The sequence below is a fragment of the Aulostomus chinensis genome, chromosome 9, assembly GCF_037954235.1.
Source record: "Aulostomus chinensis isolate RoL2024-O1b breed Wild chromosome 9, RoL_Achi_v1.0, whole genome shotgun sequence".
NCBI classification, from domain to species: domain Eukaryota; kingdom Metazoa; phylum Chordata; class Actinopteri; order Syngnathiformes; family Aulostomidae; genus Aulostomus; species Aulostomus chinensis.
Window position 1 is genome coordinate 24,506,478 of NC_141328.1, and position 20,912 is coordinate 24,527,389.

General features: G+C 41.7%; 1 protein-coding gene across 1 annotated transcript; it reads left to right on the forward strand.

Moving 5' to 3' along the window:
• Position 1: 1 nt before the first annotated feature.
• Positions 2-19,966, forward strand: LOC147256460 (N-terminal EF-hand calcium-binding protein 1-like). Its single transcript, XM_086214466.1, has 12 exons — positions 2-1,191; positions 4,787-4,811; positions 10,163-10,271; positions 12,011-12,036; positions 12,212-12,309; positions 16,042-16,300; positions 16,381-16,460; positions 17,850-17,903; positions 18,167-18,279; positions 18,430-18,507; positions 18,644-18,735; positions 18,911-19,966. The coding sequence occupies exons 1-12, from the start codon at positions 1,075-1,077 to the stop codon at positions 18,937-18,939; spliced, it is 1,080 nt and encodes a 359-aa protein (XP_086070592.1). The 5' UTR covers positions 2-1,074; the 3' UTR covers positions 18,940-19,966.
• Positions 19,967-20,912: the final 946 nt, after the last annotated feature.

Consider the following 20,912-nt stretch of genomic DNA (forward strand, 5'->3'; position numbering starts at 1 on the left):
GGCAAACTGTGCTTAAAAGTAAACTCTTACATGTCAGCAGTATGACCCTGCTGACATGTTCAAATCACATTTAGAAAAAAAGACAAACTAAAAAAATACTGCCGAGCATCTGTGAGTAGTTCCTGTCACGATGACCTTTAAAGTTCCAGTTCTTCATCTCGCGCCACATTAACAGAAATTCCCTCCAGACTTTCTTGTGACATTGCATTGATGAGGTGAAAGTGACTTTGACCTTTGACCAACAATTTTTTTTTTAGTATATCTTTGAGTCTCGGCTGCACGGTGGTGCATTGGTCAGCACTGTCGCCTCACAGCAAGAAGGTTCTGGGTTCGAGTCCCGGCTCGGGCATGGGATCTTTCTGTGTGGAGTCTGCATGTTCTCCCTGTTCCTGCGTGGGTTCTCTCTGGTACTCTGCTTTCTCCCCACCATCCAAAGCCATGCAATTGGGGACGAGGCTGATTGGATTCTCTAAATTGACCGTAGGTGTGACTGTGAGAGTGAATGGTTGTTTGTCTCTCTATGTTGGCCCTGTGATGGACTGGCGATCTGTCCAGGATGTACCACGCCTCTCGCCCGTTGACGCTGGGATAGGCTCCAGCCCCCCCACGACCCTGAATGTAAGAATAAGAGGAAGACGATGGATGGATCTTTGAGTCTCAGTCTACATAGCTTCCAACTGGAGGAAGTTCCGTTTGATTTTTGTGGTGTGTTTTTTTTTATTTTAGATATCCATGATATGATAAGAATATCACAGTCAAGGTGATATTGGAATATTTATTGGATAGTCTAAATCCTGTCGTGGTTGATTAATGTTGCCCGTCAGCCTGGCTGTAATTAACTGTATCACCAGCAGGGGTCGCATTTCCCCGCCGGCTGCTGCTGCTTGGTGTAAAGGCGGAGTTTTTCCTCTTGTCGACGTGAGGGAGGCAGCGGGCAGCAGGCAGAGGGCAGCAGGCTGGGTCCACCTCATCTTCTCTGGATCTCAGCTCTTTCAGCGTCCTCCATCCTACGAGGAAAACACGGAGGGACAATCCTTTGTTTAAGGGCAGAAAGACGATAGAGAAAGCGGCAGGATGCTCGCCTGTACGGAGATGATCACCATGTGTCTCCAGTCTGCAAAGCACCAGCACATGAGGAAGCAGCTGGAGCTTGACCACAACCAGAATCAGGGCTCCTCTCTCTTTCAGGATGTAAGTACATTTGATGATGGCTTGACAGTGTGATTTATTTTCTAGATTATTTCTGCTCAGATGTATCTATATTTAGACGTGATTGCCTCATGCCTCCTCTCTCTTGGATCTCTCCCACCAAGGCACCTTATGAGTAATTCTCTGTCCTTCACTCTGCTCTTTATGAATGGCTCAAACTGAGTCTCCCATTCAAATGTGATGCACAGCAGCCCTGTTATGTAAGAAAGGTGAGTGTTTGCCCATTAGTGCGTGAAGGAGACACTGACATGCTTTGATTTACTGCTTTTGATTTGGCTTGATTCCAGTTTCACATGTGGTTATTAGGGTCATGTCCCTTACATGCATATGTAAAACAGGAAATGCTATGAATTTTTTATGAGCATCCTTGCTTTCACACAGCTCCAAACAGAAACACCTATTAAAAATAGAGAGATCTCGCCCTTTCAATTATTCAGCCATGCTTGCACAGTTGTCAGAGGGTTGGATTTTTATGTGCAGAAATGTTCCCATGTTTGTTAAAGCATCAGCTTCATATTCCTCGTTATAGGAGAGGATTGTATTTTGAATTTCACCTTTGCAGCCTTTATGTCTGCAATCGTGATCCTAATATAAGAAAGTGTATTGAGCAGCATCATTTCCCAGTTTTGGACTTCCAGACAGCTGGCTATAAATAAAATTCAGTTTTCTAGAGGCAGATTATTGGCCAGAGCAGAGACCGAAGACTGCAGCATGAGCACATCTGATATAATGCAGTTAGTGTCCATTCTCACCAACCCTGCACTGCATAAAGCTCCCCGAAAGGCAACTTATCCAATTTAACACTGCATTTCCTGCATGTATAACTTACTGTATAACATGTCATTGACCTGACACACACACACACACACACACACACACACAAATATACAAATATGTTTGACTTTACGGCAGCTATAATTATTGTGTCCAGTAACAGTGCGCATCTATCAAATGTCATTATGACAAATTGAAAATTTCAAAAGAAGTTTTCACTCCATTTTTCTGAAGAGTTCATCAATGAAATGCGATGTTCGTATTACCAGACCACGCAGACAAGTTGTACTCTCAGCTTTATTTTGAAATTTTCAGTCAATTATGCAGTGCAGCGCAATTTGTGACGATGATGTTGTATCATGAGACGTGTCGTGATTCGTATCGCAATGTGAGGTCCTTGCCGCCGCCCCCCCCCCCCACGCCTTTTCACACAATATTGAACCCCATTTGTGTTTTTCCTCCCATCAGGCAAGTTGAAGGCCTCATTGTGCGTTTTAATGGACGCACAGTCGGCTGTTTGCTTTTATATGCCTGAGAAGTGTTTAGCTGTTCATCTGGAGATTGCAATCTCTTCGCCGGCTGACGGCAAGCTTCTTTTCTTCTGTACTGGAAATGCTGTCGATGCTCTTGGAGCGACAGGCTCTCCTCCTGCTTTAGTTTTATTGTGTTCAATAGGACTCAGCGTGACGTATTAACAGGCCCCTGGGGCAAGCCGAGGTAGACATCCACTGCTTTCAGAAGATTTCCTCCAGCTCTGTGGGATGGCAACGCCTCCGTTGACTCCGCCAACCTCCTGGTTGAACACAAAGGAGAAATAAATGCGGCGAGTAAATATCGCTGCACTTTTCTCCAGAGCCGATGTTTATTGCCATCATTATGTTTTCCAGATTTTATTGAACAGCTTATTGGCTCCATCTGAGGTGTCTTAGTTTTTACGCTTACATCAGCGCTTCCACGGTTTAGGGGGAATTGACGGCGATAGCGCAGCCTCCAGGTATCAAGCCATCACCAGTACCCGAACGACATGAGGCGTGCAAAGACGTTAAAGGACCTTAAATCATGTTTTTGTGTTTTGGATCAATACATCAGCCAGCATGTCAGAGGTCTGAGTCCTTTCAGCACATGCATCTAATAAGTGTGTGAAAACAAGCTCTGATATCCTGAGATAACTAAAACACAGAATAAAGAAAAATATCCCAATTCCCCTGCTTCAGCCGGCAGCTGCTCCAGACAGATTTATTTCAGTTATTTATTCAGTTGTGAATTCTCCCTCACAGTCAGCGATGATAGCGATCCTGAGGGCCGGAATGAGAAGTGATCACATCAACGAGACACTTTATTTGAGATCCCCACAACGGTCCTGTAATGTTTACAAAATGTTATTATTATCTTGATAAATCTGTTTTTATTTTGTGGACATAACTAGACTTATAAATCCAAACAGTCAGTGGCAGGTCAGTAGCAGATTAGCTGCTGGTCAGTGGCAGGTTAATAGCAGGTCAGTGGCCGGTCACTGGCAGATTAGCTGCTGGTCATTGGGTGGTCAGTGGATGGTTAGTAGCAGCAGAGTAGCACATCAGTGGCAGATTACTTGTTGGTCAGTGGCAGATGAGTAGTTGGTTAGTGGCAGATCAGTATTACAAATAAATGACAACCATTCAGGAGCCAAACTTTTTTGAAGGTTGAGCTTTAAAACATGAATTTCTTTTTTGAGGTAGGGCACGGCTGCCTTCCAAACAAATCTGCTTTATAGAGCAACATCAAGGAATGCGCACTCGATCATTTGTAGTGATGTCATCACACTCCAAAATCAAACGTGAAAACATCTGCTAGCTGATTTAGATCAGTGTCCTGTACCCCTGAATCATTAAACTGCTCGCTGTGTTCTCTGTCTACCTCAGTGGATGGTGCTAGCCTCACCAGTGGCTAGGCTAGCACTGCTAACATTAATGCTTGTTGTGTCAGCCACCGCACTGGATGTCTACAGTGGCTCTTGACAGACATGACTCTTCAGCTGATGCGCTGCGTTCACTGCTGCTCCCATGGGTGTTGGGCGAGACTGTTTTGACCAAACGAGTTAGGCAACATGGGTGCAGGTCTCTCCTGAGAAAACGTCTTGTAGAAATGTGTCTCGAATGGAGGAGGGGTGAAGTGTAAAAATGCGATGCGAGCGCGGAGAGTGTGTCTAGAGCTTCAAGGTGACAGCTTTGGAGTGAGTGCTCGGCTCCTCTCTGTTAATCAACCATCCGCTGTACTCCAACGGTCACACAAGCTGATGTAACAGAAAAAAGAAACTGTGAAATGGTAGGAAGGTGTCACTCTGACACTCAAAATGGATCTGATGTCCCACAGGTTTGGTGTTCTCACAGCATAAATGAATGGACTGTCACTTCCTCCTTGTGAAGGTTTTATACAAAAGTGGGAAATGTCTTGAAGCAGTATGATTACAGAAGAGGAAACATAAAAGCTTCCTTCCACAGCTCCTTCTGGGTGCCTATAAATGTCACGGATTCATTTCCTTGAGATGTCGCCTGTCTCTTTTGTTAGTGAAATGTGGAAATTACTCCTTGCATGTCCTCCTGTTCAAAGACGGGGTGACACCAGTGGAGACTCACAGGCTGGCTCGCATCATCGTCTTTCCCGGAGGCATTGATGCTAGTCATTCAGTGTCACCATCTAAGGACCCTGTCAAGGACTTCCTCTCAGTTTCTCAACACATTTTTTGTCACATTTTTGTCATTTGTGTCAAATCCCAGAGCTGGGAAAAAAAAAATCTAAACATGATCTTCTCTCCTCATTGCAGATATTCCGTCGGGCGGACAAAAATGGTGAGTACAGAAAATATGCAGTTAATTGGATTACATGGCTAATTAAATCAAATTTAAAATCTCTTTAGGAGTTTTTACATACGCTAATGAAATGCACAAGTGGAGAAAAGTGGCTCCACTCATGCTGGAGCGATCCGGAGAGTCTCAGTAACCAAAGACACGTACAGCTGCCTTCTTCCTCCAAGTCATGATGACATTCACATGCAGACGAAGATTTCAGTATGATTCCAAAAATGACAATATTTAGAATTTGACTAGGGTCATGTAGACATCCGATTCCAGTTGGCTTGTTGGAATTTGGTCTTTTACTGAACTTAGTATTTTTCAATTAAGACTTAAGGGATATGCAGACACTTAAAGGAGTATAAAAACAGTCAAACACTTCAACATCACTTGCTTTCTTTCCTTTCAATGTTATCTTCTTCCTTAGCGTTTATACTCTTGACATCAATTATTTTGTATGTTTCTCTACCTTTCCAGAGACTACAGGTGGAAAATGTGTTCGATTCTGATACATAGCACTTCTCCTTGTTTTTATATGAGATTATTGTTCTGTTGTGCATTGTCATTGTTAAAGCTAAACCTTGATATACTCTGAAGTCGTGCGTAATTGCTTTACTTTGTCTTGCTGACTTGCCGAGCCAGTTGGACTTTGCATTGTTGCGTGTAAACAGGATTATTAGCGAAAAAAAAGTTTCTTTAATCATGTAAACAGCTTTTTTCTGAATATTGACTTTTTTTTGAATAAGAGCAAAAGATGCAATTCAAGAAGAAAATATAGTCATTTTTATGTCCCCATTTTAAAATGTTTCTGTGTACAACAATGCAGAAGGACAAAAGGCATTTTTTACATCTGGTGTCCTTTTTATTCTATGTGACTGACTATTTATGATTTATTCTGTGCACAACTAAAGCAGAGGAAATCACAGGACTCTAAAAACAGTGTATGCATATCAAATATTTAGTTGCAAGGTCAGAGGTCGTACGCTGGAAGGCCATCAGTGAAGACAGTCAAATCCATTCTGGGAAAACACGAAAAAAGCCCCAAAGACCAAGCAGAATCAAAACCATTCACGCAAACACTAACAGGTGTGTGAAACCAGGCACAGGTGAAGCGCATGGGGTAATCAACAATGGCGGGAAAACACAGGAAGTGAATGCAACGCAAACTCAAGAAGAGAAATTTCCAAAATTAAAGAACTAAACACAAACACCCAAAAACCTGTAGACAGTCGGTTTATTCTTATTGTTATAGGTAAACACATTATGTATGATTTGATATTATAAGTAATCAGGCTACAGAGTAAAACTGGGCCCTGTTTCTGCTTTTCTTTTCGAAGTCTCCTCTGTAGAAAAAATCGTGTTTTTATTCCAAAAGTGACAAATTCACAGAAGACTTGCACTTCATCCGAATATAACAGACCCCCTGCAAAACATGTCAGTGTTACATTTCAGTTCCATCTTTACTTGAACCCACCCCCCCCCCCCCCAAACTTCCTGTGGGAAAACAGTGAGCATTTAGCTGTGGATGGGAAACAAACCGCCAAATGTTTTTGCTCTTTGTTCTGTATTCATGCATGCATCTCCGTTTAATGACATTCAAAATGCAAAAGGGCTAATAAGCGATTCATGCCTGCAGAGTATCGCTCATCGGTTTCCTCGGGAGGGTGGTGGAGATCGTGTTACATAAGAGCAGGATTAATGATGCAACATGTCATAGGAGGGGTTGTTTTAGGTGCCTCGCAGTTTGTGTGGAGATGCAAAAATATATATATATATATATTTTAAATGCAGAGTGAATTATGAAATGAAATAAATATGCTTCTTCTTTGGAACGGTTGTGAGGAAATGGTGGTGGTGTGTCTTTGTGAATTAGTTGAAAAGCGTAATGGCTGAAAGCACAACAGACGGTGTGACATTCTCAGCTGAAGACCCTTTATAGACATGGCTTTTGGCGAAGAATACTGTGATCCACAACAACAGCTCTGCCATAAATTCTGCCTCTCGACAAAGACGATAATGTACAGCCTTGATCAACGCTGTCAGCGAGATTTTAATTGAACTGAAGGTTTATTATTAAGGTTAATTTGCAGTGATGTGGAAATACAGAGTTGCAATGTACAGTTTTACCTAAAGAAGTGGCCGTTGAGAGTAGATTCCGCTCCTTCTTTTTCTCGCTCTCCCTCCTCTACGTGCTTTTTTTTTTTCACTCTCCGTTTGAAGACTCTGTCTCTTCTTCGTGGAAGTTATCTCCACTTTGCAGCCGAGTTCTGCTTGTCTTCACAAACTTCACGAGCTGTGCACCCGAGAGGAAAGTGCCTCCTCCCAATCAGTGGTGAGTGGGCTGCCGTGATGCGCCTCCAGTACTGCAGATTTTCCAATATAACTTCTCAAGGCGGAAAACAATTACAGAAATAGGAATTACGCACAGGCTTACCTTTCTCGTTCTGAGATCAGCCTGTGATAAATGTCGAGAAGGTTCACAATGGGACAGGATCTCATTCATATTGGAATTTTATCTCTCAGTGTAACTAATAACATGCATGAAAACCGACTTTTGAGATAAATGAATTCTCACGGAAGAGCATTTGACAGAGCTCAGGTGGCGTTCGTTCCTGCTGATCTGAATTCCAGTATGTACGTTGATCTAAATGGTTTCATGTACTGAATGACATTAACAAGGACGAATACTACTTTAAAACACGTTCTTCCTGAGGTAGGATTGGCTTTTCTTTTCTGCCTCTCATCTTTTTTTTCCAATTGTGTTTTATTAAATGCCACATTCAAGTGTGTCAGAGTGGATTTCAGACTACAGAGGATATCCCAGAGGATGCAGTAATGCACAGAAGTACTGCATCTCTGGATGGAAGAAGCTAATGTGTAAATGCAGAAGTACATCAGACGTTTTTACAGCAGCTGTCCTTGCTGTTCTATCCAACGCTGACTGTTTATCATTTATTCATATACTTTTTATGGAAACATTTGTGTGGGCTAATATTGACGAGCGTACGCACTTCTTTTACTCCACACTCTGATCTAGTAATTTGATGCCAAACAAAGTTTTGTTGTGTTGTACCTCATAATACTTGGTAGAATTGTTCAAATGTAATGACTCTGTTATTTCTGGACCTTAAGGCAACATGCTTTCATTTGTATAAGATGTCCAACGCTTATAAAAGCAATTGAAAGCAGTACTCCCTCTGCAAGGATCTATGTATGAAGTATTGATTGAATGGTGAATATCTGCTCTTCAGTCTATTATTAGCTGCCACATTCTCCTGGTGGGGAGCTTGATGAATTATTGGTGCTGCTTCAGGTTGAGCTCTTTCAGCCTCAGGATTCCTGGGAAGATGGAAGATTCTGTTCTTTAAGAGCTTTTATTTAGGTCACAGTTGGTACTGTTGATTTATCCGATGTGAAGTGAAACAATTAGAGCCAGTGAGTTGTCTTGCCTCTGTGGTGAGGTACTGATTCATCACCCATCTGAACAACAGCACTCGAAATTACCCAGCCGAGGTTTTCAGCCTGACATTTGCTCGTCACAAAGCCCGCAGATCAATAGCAGGAAAATCTGCATATTATATGCACCGAGCTCAGCTCGAACAAGAATAGCTGTGTAGGATTGGTCTGATGACGTAAATAAAGAGATATGCTGGGTTGGAAAATCACATTTTAGCCTTGAGACACACCTCAAACATGTAGGTTTTTATCGCTCTGACATACATTTAGCCGCTGCATCTGCATTTTAACACCATTTAATCAGAGCAGCAGTGTGGAGGACGACGTGCGGTGATCACACGGATGTTTGGGACTAGTTCTTCCTTTCTGATTCTGAACATGGAACTATAGCCTTTCAAGCATATACACCTTTCATTTCCGCGTTTCAACATACACATCAGCCAAGGCGTTAAAACCACTCACAGGCTTTGTACTGAGTATAATACAACAGTAATACACACATAAATATTAGAAAATTGAATCTCCCCTCATGAGGGTTGCAATATTCAGTTCTTGCTGAATCTGTTGGAGAGAGAAGTTGATTTCATTTAATGGTCACTTAGTTTGTGGTGCTGTTGATCTAAACTGGGTTTTAATAAGCGTTACATAATTTGTCCGTCACATTCATGTGTATGAAAGTGACAAATTATTAGGAACAGTTCCCAGTAGTCATAAACATGCCTCCAAAACTTATTCAGTAAAAACTGAATATTAAAATGATCATGAAGGTGGATTGATCGACGTTTGATTGGAGGTTCAAAGTGTTCCAGCGTCTATTTGAGTGTCACTGGTAGAAAACATAATACGTTGCTTTGAAGTGTCAGACCAAATAACCAATGTTGTCAGTGATTTGCATGCTGGTCATGATGGAGTGCCCTCAAAGCTTATTTTGCATGAGGTGATGAATATTTGGAGTAAATCCAAAAAATAAAAAACTTTTAGAGGAGTCTTATGGTGCATCTCTGTCCTTGAGGATGTGTCATCTGAGCTGCAGTAACTAGTCTTTGAGTGTCTTGTGTGAATATACGAGTGTGATGAGAAGGCTGGAGAGTGAGTCAGAGGTGCAACAGAGTGTGTTTACTCCTACATACTGAGCAAAGAAGCACGAGGAAGTAAGAGACAGGATTTATTAACCTGTCAGCTCTGACAGCTACTTCTGCTGTTTGTTTTCGATGTAAATGTTGAGATATTTATCCAACGATTATTCATTGTCGCAGATAAACAACCTTCAAAGCTTTCAACACTGTTTCTTTACACAGGATATTGATTTGAAATTGATTTTTTTTTTTTATTTGGCAACTTAATTGAAACCACATTTTAATACAAATGGCGATAGAGGAGGGATACACTCGAATACATCAGCAGGTCCGAGTTGTTCTCACCAACCTTCAGACGATACTGTGAGCTCAGATCTTTCAGTCTGAGCTCCGCTGCCTTAGATCTTGGAGTCAGGTCTCAGAAGATTTCACTGTTTGCAGAGCGACGCTGGCGAAATGGCAGCGAGATCTAATTACCGTCTGTAGTTGGTCCACTAGCGACCGCTTAAAGCAGCTCTCGGCCTCTGCGGTACACAACCAGAGATGCTGCTTAGCTCAAGTAGACTCTTTCACTAGACTTTGTGTTTTAAAGAAGACTTTGCTCAACTAATTATTGATATCTTTCAGGCCGGTGTTACTCTCTAGAGCAGGAAGCTGTATCCCATCCCTTCAGATAGACATTGAGTGCAAGCTTATTGATTAAGCTTATGTCCACCTTCAGCAACTGCTTTGACTTAGCGATGTGAAGCTGACTAGTAGACAGACTTCATAAAGGTGGTAAAACCCCCTGCTCGGTGTCACTTTGCCTACTTTCAGATGATGGGAAGCTGTCCTTGGAGGAGTTCCAGTCGTACTTCACTGACGGCGTCCTTACTGACGAGCAGATGCAGGAGCTGTATTACTCCATCGACAGGCAGCAGACAGAGTAAGCTCATCCTCCCTTTGGGTGTCATCCAACTCTGCTGCCATCTGTTGCCCCTCCTGCTGCCTGTGCAATGAGACGTCTACGCCTCACCTCACTTAAGATTAGGCCTTTATCGCATAAAGAGCCTTAATTTTAGCTCTGTGTTTGCACACTGATGAGCACAAATCAAATTGTGACATAACACATGCACGTGTCAATAATGTACCAAACTAAGAATAGTACCAAACCAAGGTAATTAATTGCATTCATTTATAATTTGTTCCTTTTAGTGTGTCAAAGCCATTCTAGTGTCCATGTACATTACCAGGACCCTGGCCCACCTAAATAGAACAGGGCCTTAATTAATGTGATTAATTGCACCTGTTTTCACCTTTTAATGACATGTCAAAATGGCCAGTGTGAAAAGGGCCTTTTGACAGTATTCTACAGCGGCCATAAGTGGTTGCTGTCTGACATTGTCTGTTGGTGTCATCACTTTTGACAACATTTTTTTGATTTTTGATTTTTTTGAATTTCACAATACAGTACTTTTTTGACATGAATTTATACAGTTTAGTGTCAGTCTGTTGGTTTAGCAGTGTTGATTCATGCTAATGCTAAGCTAACTTCAAGAAACCCAGTGAAAAAGTGCAATTTTCTCCCAAAAAAGCCTATCATAAAACATTAATTCATCCAGGATGTTGCCGACACCTCACTTAAATCTGTTTTTCCATAAAGGGGTCAGGCACCTGCTGAAGATGAGCTGCTAATGTTAGCTACAGCTGACTTGGTTTAAGGCTAGCATATACAGTACATGCTAATGTCAGCTTCAGCTGACTTGGTTTAAGGTTAGCATACACAGTACATGCTAATATTAGCTTCAGCTGACTTGGTTTAAGGCTAGCATATACAGCACATGCTAATGTTAGCTTCAGCTGACTTGGTTTAAGGTTAGTATATACAGTACATGCTAATGTTAGCTTCAGCTGACTTGGTTTAAGGTTAGCATATACAGTACATGCTAATGTAAGCTTCAGCTGACTTGGTTTAAGGCTAGCATATACAGTACATGCTAATGTTAGGAGTAGCTGGCTAGCAGATAGGATCCATCTCTCTCTGTATTGTTCTGTTATACTTCATTTTGTCACCCAAATGTGGTCTCAGTTATTGAAATTTGGTACAGATACCATGAATCGGTGCTGTGCCAATTTAGTTTGGTCACTGCCCTTTCAGGTACCATACCCTATGCTTATCATAAAAACATCTATAGTAATAAAAACTTTTAGGAGAAGCAGAAATTGTCCCACTGAGTGGAAGAACACAATAGTGATGAAACAGAAATGAGATGTAGCTTTTAGACCGAAGTACCCCTCACTGCCAGGCTCTAAAACAGCTTTTACCCAAAGGCCATTGCTGAGCTGAACTCCTCTAACACTGCAGTAAAGATCAGAAACACTTAAAATTTTTATTTGCTTTTTTGTCAGCTTTGTTGTCGCTTGCCTGGATGGAGAAGTGTGTGTGTCTATCTGCGTGTGCATGTGCGGGCAGTGTTTTCAGTCATTTTATTCTGTTCAGTTCTATCGACAGCTCATACAGGTTCCTTCGTATAGCAATTAGACAACAAATTAACTGGACTTCAGCCGTGCATTGTCACATTTACGGTGAAATGTATTGACACAACTACATCAAAGTGGCCAATAATATCTCTTTAATTAACACCTTTGTCTTCTTCTCTCTAACACATTCTTCCCTCCTCATAGCAACCTGGATATAGACAAACTCTCAGGTAACTACACGCTCATGTATCACCTTTATGTGTCATTAAAGCTATTAGTTGTTGTTGACTGATGAAGACGCTAATGAATTTCCCACCATGCCCCAGTTTTCCCAGTTTAAAACGTAATTACCCCGGGCTGAAACCAGTGTAATTCTAATTGTTGTCAAATCTTCTTATCCCCAAGAATACTTCACTCCACATTTGGGAGAGTACGTCAACGTTCTATCTGCTCTGGAGAAGCTGAACGTGGCCATTTTGAAGGCCATGGATAAAACTAAAGAGGTGGGTGGTGACCGGCTTTCACCTCTGCGCTGTTTTGAATTTTTGCAAGTCATAACATCATCCACACGTACAGTAGCTCAACATCAGCTGGCAGTTATCCCTCTCAGCAGCGTTCATAACATTTGTAAGCACCCTTTATCCATGCAAACATTCAAACAGACTCTTTTGTTTGTGCCCCAGCTGTCAGTTTGAAACCCTCTCAGAGGACCTTCTGTTCACTCCGCTGTGGTGGCGATGCCGAAGGAGAAAAAAAAAAAGGCAGACTAATATATTTGCGCTGTCCGTCTCCTGACTAACAATACTTGATGGTTCCAGGATGAGCTTTTATCCTGAAACTGCCTTTTGCATGTCAGCTTAGACGCATTTCAATTCAGTAAAGTGTATCCATTTAAAGGAATGGAATAATGTCTATCTACCAAAATAACACGAGGATAGAGAGTAACGGTGAGGTCTTAGTTTCATCTGAGGACAAGAAACCCAGGGTTAGATGTCCGACTCTGCAGCTCCCCAAAAAAGGAGGTACATATGGCTGTGTGCAAGTGCCTCAAATTTGCTCTTGAATAAATGTAATAAGTGACATCCCCCCCCCTCTAATTCTGCAGTCAGTAGAAGCTAAAATATTGTTCCGTCAGACCGAGAGTCAAAGGATGACGCACAGCCACGCTAGCAACACCTTGTGATATAAATGCTAATCTCAGCATGCTCGCAAGCAAGCATTTGCCAATCATCACAAAACCCAGAGCAGCTCAGGCTGATGTGAGTGACATTTGATCATAATTCAGACCATTAAAGATGGAACATTTTTAGTTTTACAGGTGAACAGTACATTCAGAATGACCCACTCAAAGATACTGAACCGAAATATAGAACAGAGAACATTAGCGTGTCTGAAGTTTGGCATGTTTTGCTAGGGTTTTTTTTTTTTAGGTCGTTTTTCTTCACTCTTATCAGGGTTCTTTGAGCGGTTGGTTTTACATGTGCTTCAATATAAATTGCATTTGATTCAGTGTGATTTGAAATTCCTAACTTGGAGAGGCTGAAACCAGATTAATTGGTTTTCACTATTTTTGATAAGAAGCAATTTGTAGTGTAGCAGTAGATGACCTGTGAACCCTCATGTTATCATGCAGTTACGACATTGGCAGGGTTTCAACATGAATTGAGGCTGTTGTATTCATATTTAACATGAAACCATGACTTTTTTCCTCTATAATAGATCTGCAGTAACGCATGATTTTATGGACTTCGAATCATAAGTCACCCTCAGCAAGGTTTCCTTCGGCAACACATTTCCTGAAACAACTGAGACTCTTATTTCTCCCGTGATAGCAGTGACTCCACTGCTCTGACCATTTGTTATTCCATTGTTTTGTTTTTCCGCTCATCCTGCAGGTGAAAAAAAGGTCGCAGATGCCGAATTTTGACCTCGAATCCTGAAGTGCGTTCACCTAGTTCGCATATTTTATGCTCATCATGCGCGGTAAAGCTTAAAAGTGCAATGAGATTTCCTGTATTTGAAATGTATCCCCTGATAAAGTGACGGTATCTCTTCAAATCATCAGCACCAGATTATGAAATGTGCTCATTAGAGCGTTGTAAATCTTGTTACGAAGCCTAGTCGAGTGTATATTCCATGTGATGTGATTCCCTTTGCCACGCGCTGAGGCTTTAATCATGTTGTTTTCAGTTGAGTTCCACATCAGAGAACTTCTGCGAAGACTATCAATAGTGCAGCTCCTTCCTCGTCAATCTCAGCCCCAGTTTGGCAAGAAAAGACAATCCGTTGACCAGATTGTTTTCTTTAACATTTAGAGACCTTTATTTATTGGAAGTGTGTGTTTCTGATGGTAGAAAGAGAGGTTGATAATAGATGATCGTAACATTAGCTGATAAACCTGGCAGCTGTCCTACTGATCTGACGTCAGATGACCTCTAAATAATGTCCAACTGCTCAGCAAAAACACCCGGCCATCTTTCATCTTCTCTGATCTCATCCTCTTTCATTTCCTTTGTCTCTGTTTTAATCTAATAGTCACCCAGATGCACACTTTTCCATCTTTGTTTCAGCTCCTCTCTGTGTGCATCCATCCTCTACCAACTGTCTGGCTCTCTTTCTTTTGTAATTTTCCTCATCTCTATATCACCCGCGCCTTCCTAGCTCCTGCATTTTTCATTTTGCTATAAGTCTGTCAAAAGGCTTCCCAGCCCTGAAGAACAGATGCTTTTTTTTTTTTCTGTATTAAAATGTTTGTGTGAAACCAGAGCGAAAACTGATCCCATAAAAGTAATGAATGGCTTTAGGTGAAACTATGGTAACATTCCTACTTGAACTCCAGGGTAAAATGTTCCCATCATGCGTGGAAACACAAACAGGAACATAATTAAGAGACCAGACTAGAAAGCGTAAACTGTGTCATTGTGGTGCCTTGAGATAAGAAGGAAATATCTGCTCTGGTGTTGCAAACTCATCTGTCTTTTTGTGAAAAGAGCTATGGTTCACTACGATTGCAGAGGATCGCTTCAGCTGCTGCAGAAAAAAAAAATAGAAACAAGCACTCCAACAAGCTCGGTGGTCATTTTTCAAAGGTCGCCCTGTCATTCTTTTTCCAAAGTCTATTTTTTTGCGCTGTGGAGTGCAGGTGAGGGTGAAGGGGGTTCATTACACGCAAAAACAGTGAAGGCAAAGATAGAAAAACAGCAGCAGCAACACTGGAGCTTGGAGTTGTCTGACAGATTACAGCGAAGAAGGGACATACATTCACATGTCATCATCCGCATTTTATCATCATGTGGGCTTTCCATTTATCGTTAGAGGCTGAGATGTGCTACAGTGTCATTTTGGTCTGAATCAATTGATGTTTGTTACATCTAACTTCCTGCCTCTCAACCAGCTAATTTCCCGTAACCACTAGGAGGCCCTTTGTCTACAACAACATTGCATTTACAACGTTGCATGTCTTTGGTTCCACCAGGTGGTGCTATTACTATTCTACCCAAAATTAACTGAGCTCTTCCTTGGCCCGTACTACACCCCCTCTACCAAGTTCGGTGAAGCTTGGCCTCATAATTTTTGTGTTATCGTGCTAACATACGGCCAAGGCCACCAAAACATGACTTCCTTGGTGGAGATACCAGAGAACAAAGTTCTTCATTAGATATCTGAGAGCCTGCAGGTTTTATGCACAAAAAAGCAGTGTAACAAGAACAAAGGAGAGTCTGTACTCCTCCACATCTGTTTCACCGTTTCTACATAATCACCTGCAGCTCTAGCATATTAGCTACAGGAGTGGTAGTTTTCAGTTTTTGTTTCGTCCTGACCACATAACCTCTGTGGGGAGGGGGAACCTGCAAGAGATACAGTATTTCTTGAAATAAAGATGAGAAATGAATTAATGAGGTAGAGTGGCCATCTAGCAACCGCAGGGTCGCTGGTTTTGATCCTCACTTCCCCGGCAACCATGTTGAAGTATCCTTGAGCAAGATACTGATCCCCTAATTGCTCCTGATGGCCCTGCGATGGACTGGTGCCACATCCAGGGTGAACCCCGCCTCTCGCCCAATGTCAGCTGAGATAGGCTCCAGCCCCCCCACCCCCAGTGACCCCTAATGGATAAGTGGTATAGAAAATGGATGAATGGATGGATGCGTTAATGAATGGTAAGAAAAAAACTAACTGGATTTGTTTTCCCTGTATTCTGGCCTCCTCATTATTTCCATCCACACCTTGCCAAGGAGTACCAGGGTTCTTCAGTGCTGGGCCAGTTTGTGACGCGCTTCCTGCTGAGGGAGACCTCCACCCAGCTGCAGTCACTTCAGTCATCCCTGGACTGCGCTATGGAGGCGGTTCATGACCAGGGTTGTACAGGCAGGAGGACACTGAAGAAGCCCGAGGACCTGCCTGTCCAGAGGGTGGCCAAACGTCCTGGGCGACGCATCCAGAAGAACATGTGCCTCTCCCCTACGGACCCTTACTCTGGCATGCTCACCACAGGTAGGCCTCAGAAACACATCAAGATACACGAGAGTTTGAAAGACAAACATGTAATATGCTGGCCTGATGTTGTGTGTCAGGGGTCAGCGTGGAGCCGGACAACCACTGGGGCTCCCAGATCAACCAACTGGAGCAGCTCATAGACAAACTGGAGTGTGAGGTTTGTGTGATATCTCGTTATCAGCGCATGCTGATCGTGTGTGTGTGTTTTGATTTTCAGATTTCACTGTGTCGAATCCAAACAGGAAAATGCAAAAGTGTCAAAGCAATGCAACAAGGAAATCATGCTGCTACTAACGATTCAAAGCCTTTAAATGGTAATGTGACTGATGTATTTCAAACAAGCAGACATCAATTTTCTGTTGTGAGGTTGTAAACAAACACATTTCAATTTCGTGTTTAAACACCTAAAATCTACAGTGAAAAGGTTTCTCCCATGAGGAAGGATTGCATCGCTCTCTGAGAGCATCTGGTTCAACTACAGAGGCTCAGCTGTCATGGACGGAGATGTCAAACAGACCGTGTGAGGCCCTGCAGTGTCGACCCTGCAGCCCACGATCCAACATGTCGAGAAAGAGAACGATTTGTTGAAAATGCATGAGGATGGGTGGTAGCTGTAAAATGCACACACAGAATATCATGCATAAGGTGCCAGCCTGTGAATACATGCTGGCGTTCACTGAGTTTCGTGCACACACCTCTACATCAGTATATAAAAGCTGGATGGTTGCACTTTTCACCTGTATTTTGTCTTAGGAGGTGAACAGTTCACTGCTGGTGCCGCTGCATTATTGTGAAATTCCCAATAAACATGACCGTGTTATTCTGTCTCTTCCTAGTTAGTTGGCTCAATCACATGGACCAATAATATAAGACAATGATTCTTGGGCATCGTTTTTAAATATATACAAAACTATTGAAATGTTCATTTCATCTAAAGAAAGGGAATGCCTACAGTCACTCATGGTGTATGATACGATACAGTACGACACGATACGATACGACACAATACGATATGATACGATACGATACAGTACGACACGATACGATACGATACAATATTAGGGTACTGCACATTATTGTATATTATGATGAAATATGATTCACATAGACTGAGCATATATGTTCATGTGACATTGTCAGAGACCAACAATTTATACAAATACCACATATTACTTCCTCTGGATAAAAAAGTAAAATAAATGAAGTTTGTTCCGGAGGCTATCAAAATTGTGAACGCATACAGTAAAAAAAATTGTATGATACATGAGGGCTTTTACAAGTTCATATATATATATATATATATATATGGCTAATGAGGTAGCCTGCAAGCACACTCATATTTACATTTTCTTATCTTTGCCATGCAGACAAGAATTATGTTGAACCGCAGCTCTCGGGGCTGTTGGAGGTTTAGTGTGGCGACATCATCCTTGTGAAAGCGGATGCTGTGTGACTGCGCTAACCGGAGGTCATAACGTTGGCTGGAATCACTTGGGCCGGTTCTCCTGCTCTTTGTTGACTAAAATATTTATGCCTCCGTTTTCAGAGTCCGCATCTTGAACCACTCAAAGAAGATACATTGGCAGGCACGTATAAATCGGTGAGTGTAAAATACACCCACACTTACTAATTTGAAGGGAAGATACAATTGTCTCATAACTTGTCGATGGGTTAATGTGAATACTGAGTTTTCGCTCATCGTTGTTACTGTAGCAAGTTGGACACTTCTGGATTATTTTATTCCGTAACATCATATAGTTTCACTGGGTTGTGTTCACATGATGCACACCAACAAATATGCAATAAGAAAGTCATGCCCTCTGTAGTTAAAAAGAAGTTTTTGTTTTCTTTCCTATTGTCTAGAACATTCTTCTGGTCCAAAGACAAATGTCTGTGAAGGAGCGAGATGTGGAACAGTTTCAGCAGGCTCTGAAGATCTACACAGACGCCTCCAGCAGCCAGCCAGACAACCTGCAGTACGTCCCTTCACCTGCCTTTGTTTGCCTCAGGATCTCTCTGTGATTTCTAATCCCTTCCATTTCTTCGAACATACCAGATAACCCCCGCTGCCCTTTTTTCCCTCCCTCTGCTTCTCTCTTTTTTTCTCTGCCTGTCTCTTATTTTAGCATTTCAGTCCAGAACCTGCCAGACAGATCATGCTTCATCATGTACGAATTTTGGCAGGATCGTCTCTCCTGGATGAGGTTGGGATCAGGAAGGGCTTCGTGATATTTTAGGAGCAAAAATCTTATTTATAAAATGTCCTTGTCTGAACCTAAACTTTGTTCTCTCGGAAACATTGCTTCTTTTTTCTTTTTCTTTTTTTAAAACCACTTTCAGCTACCAGCAGTCACCCATCAGTAAGACCTTCCAGCGCTGCATCATCGACTCCCTGGAGGAACCGGAGATAATCTCCACCATGCTCCTCCCAGGTAACTGAAAACCGAAAGTCATCCACTGAGTAGATTCAACGAATATACTCTTACTATTAAACCAAACTGGAGCTGTTAACTGGACAATAAAAAGGATTATCTGATTTTACTCTGCTTGTTTGAGTCAATCAAACGCTATAAATCATTGATTCTTACTTGTTCATTCATTTTACAGCTTCTTGGTGGATTATGAACAACAACTGACGGCAAAGATGCTTCTATTCAGCACAATAAAAGCAAGAAAAAGAGATTGTTGTTTTTGTTCCTTGATTTCCTCTTTTCCCTCATGGCATGACCAGGATTGTTTTTTGCAAAGCGATGCTTCATGGAATAAAAAAAAGGATACTGTTGAGATAAGTCAGACAAAAAGTGAACTGAGGTAATGCAATATTTGTTTGTGTGATCAGCGGACTTACTGGCACATTTCTTGCTTTTGATTTAATTGAAATACAAGGAATATTTGCATGATTTCTTATTTCTGACTTTCTACATCGTAGAGTAGATTCAATGTCAATGCCACAAACATAGAAAACACATGAATGGAACTAATCTGTCCATCCGTCACCCGTTTTATCAGTGCAGACAGAAGCAGACATAGTGCTAAGGTTAACCTGCGTTCCCCTCGTTCTGTGCTATTGTGCTTTGTTGTCTCCTTCAAAGCTTTGCTACCAAGCGTCTTTTTTGCTGAGGAAGATCAGCTCAGATCGAAACTTTTATCTTCTGTGTCACTCTTGCACTTTAGAAAACAATCCCGTCGCCCTAAATATGAAGATGCAGATTGAATATTTGAACAGCTGTTTGAAAAATCCAGGAGCTTCACGGAAGTGTAGCGATATTAGCGGACGGTAACGATTAACAAAATGATACTTACCTGTACTGTTTCTCTAGGAATAAAATAAAACTTTAAAGCCATTATTTTACATTTGCAGAGGAGTTTAACAGACACATTAATAGAAGTTTATTTTTTTGAGTACAGAAACTTAGTAAATACTATGTAATGACAATAGAAAGTCTGTTAAGATTGTGTACAGTAGTTAATGATCCAAGTAGTTGTCGTTGAACATCAGTAAATGTACAGTATTGGTTGCTCCGATAACGTGAGGAATGAATGTGTTCACTCTTTATCGAAGTGTTTATCATTTCTTTTAATGGAGTGTTTAAAGTTGTTATGTGGATGCTATGTTTGTTTTCTGGCATGAAATAAAGTTCATGACACGTTGATGACATGAAATGATGCATTGATTGTCTCGAGTTATTAGATTTCAGTCGGCCTCACCTGTAAGACAAGAAAGGCAATGGGAATCTTTTTTTCCTTCTCTGTAGATTAACAGCAGGAGAAAATAGATACAAAACTGATTTCAGAACATAAAAGACTGAATTATTTCCTTTTTCTTTAGTTGAGCAAAACCGACAGCAGCAGGAACCTTTGGGAAATGACTCAAAGCCAAACCATTTCAAACCCACTTTTGTGTTGAATCTGAGATAATTAGCTGCTTCTCACTCCTCAGTCAGCCAGTTGACTCTTTCAGTCGATTCCGTCTCCTCGAATAAACCTGAAGCAGCTCAACACAAAGAGATAGAAGTGCAAGTTCCCCCTGCATTGCAAGCTGGCGGCTCACTTTTGCAGCCTGAATCTGCTGATGATGTCAGGTAATATTTGACTGCACAGCTTCTGTCTGAACACCACATACCAAAGTCTTGGAGATTTTTAATTAAAATCCTCCCCCCCCACCACCACCACCACCAACGCTTGAATAAATAATGTGTGTCTGACATAGTTTTACAGAAAATATAACTAGGATGTTTCTTCTGCAGGTACGTTGGAGGGAAATCAACCAACGGAAAATGGAAATATCCTGCTTGTTTCTTTACCTCGCAGACAGAACTGAAGTGAAACAGACAGTTTTTTGTTCTGAAACTGACTGAGGTTGAAATTTAACTTAACTGGTGCAGTGCCGGTGGTTTGAGGGGACACAGGTTGTATGATGTCACAAAATATCTCCGGCTAATCTCTGATTTTGAGCTCAGTCCTTCTGCAAGTCATATCAGTCATTGCATTGCCAGAATTCCTTCATCGTGTCTTTTCGGATCACCGACTGCTTTGATGACCTCATGACAAACCCCAGACTCTCAAACTTGGCGCTGCACATCCTCAAGAGTGCCAGTAACGCACATGC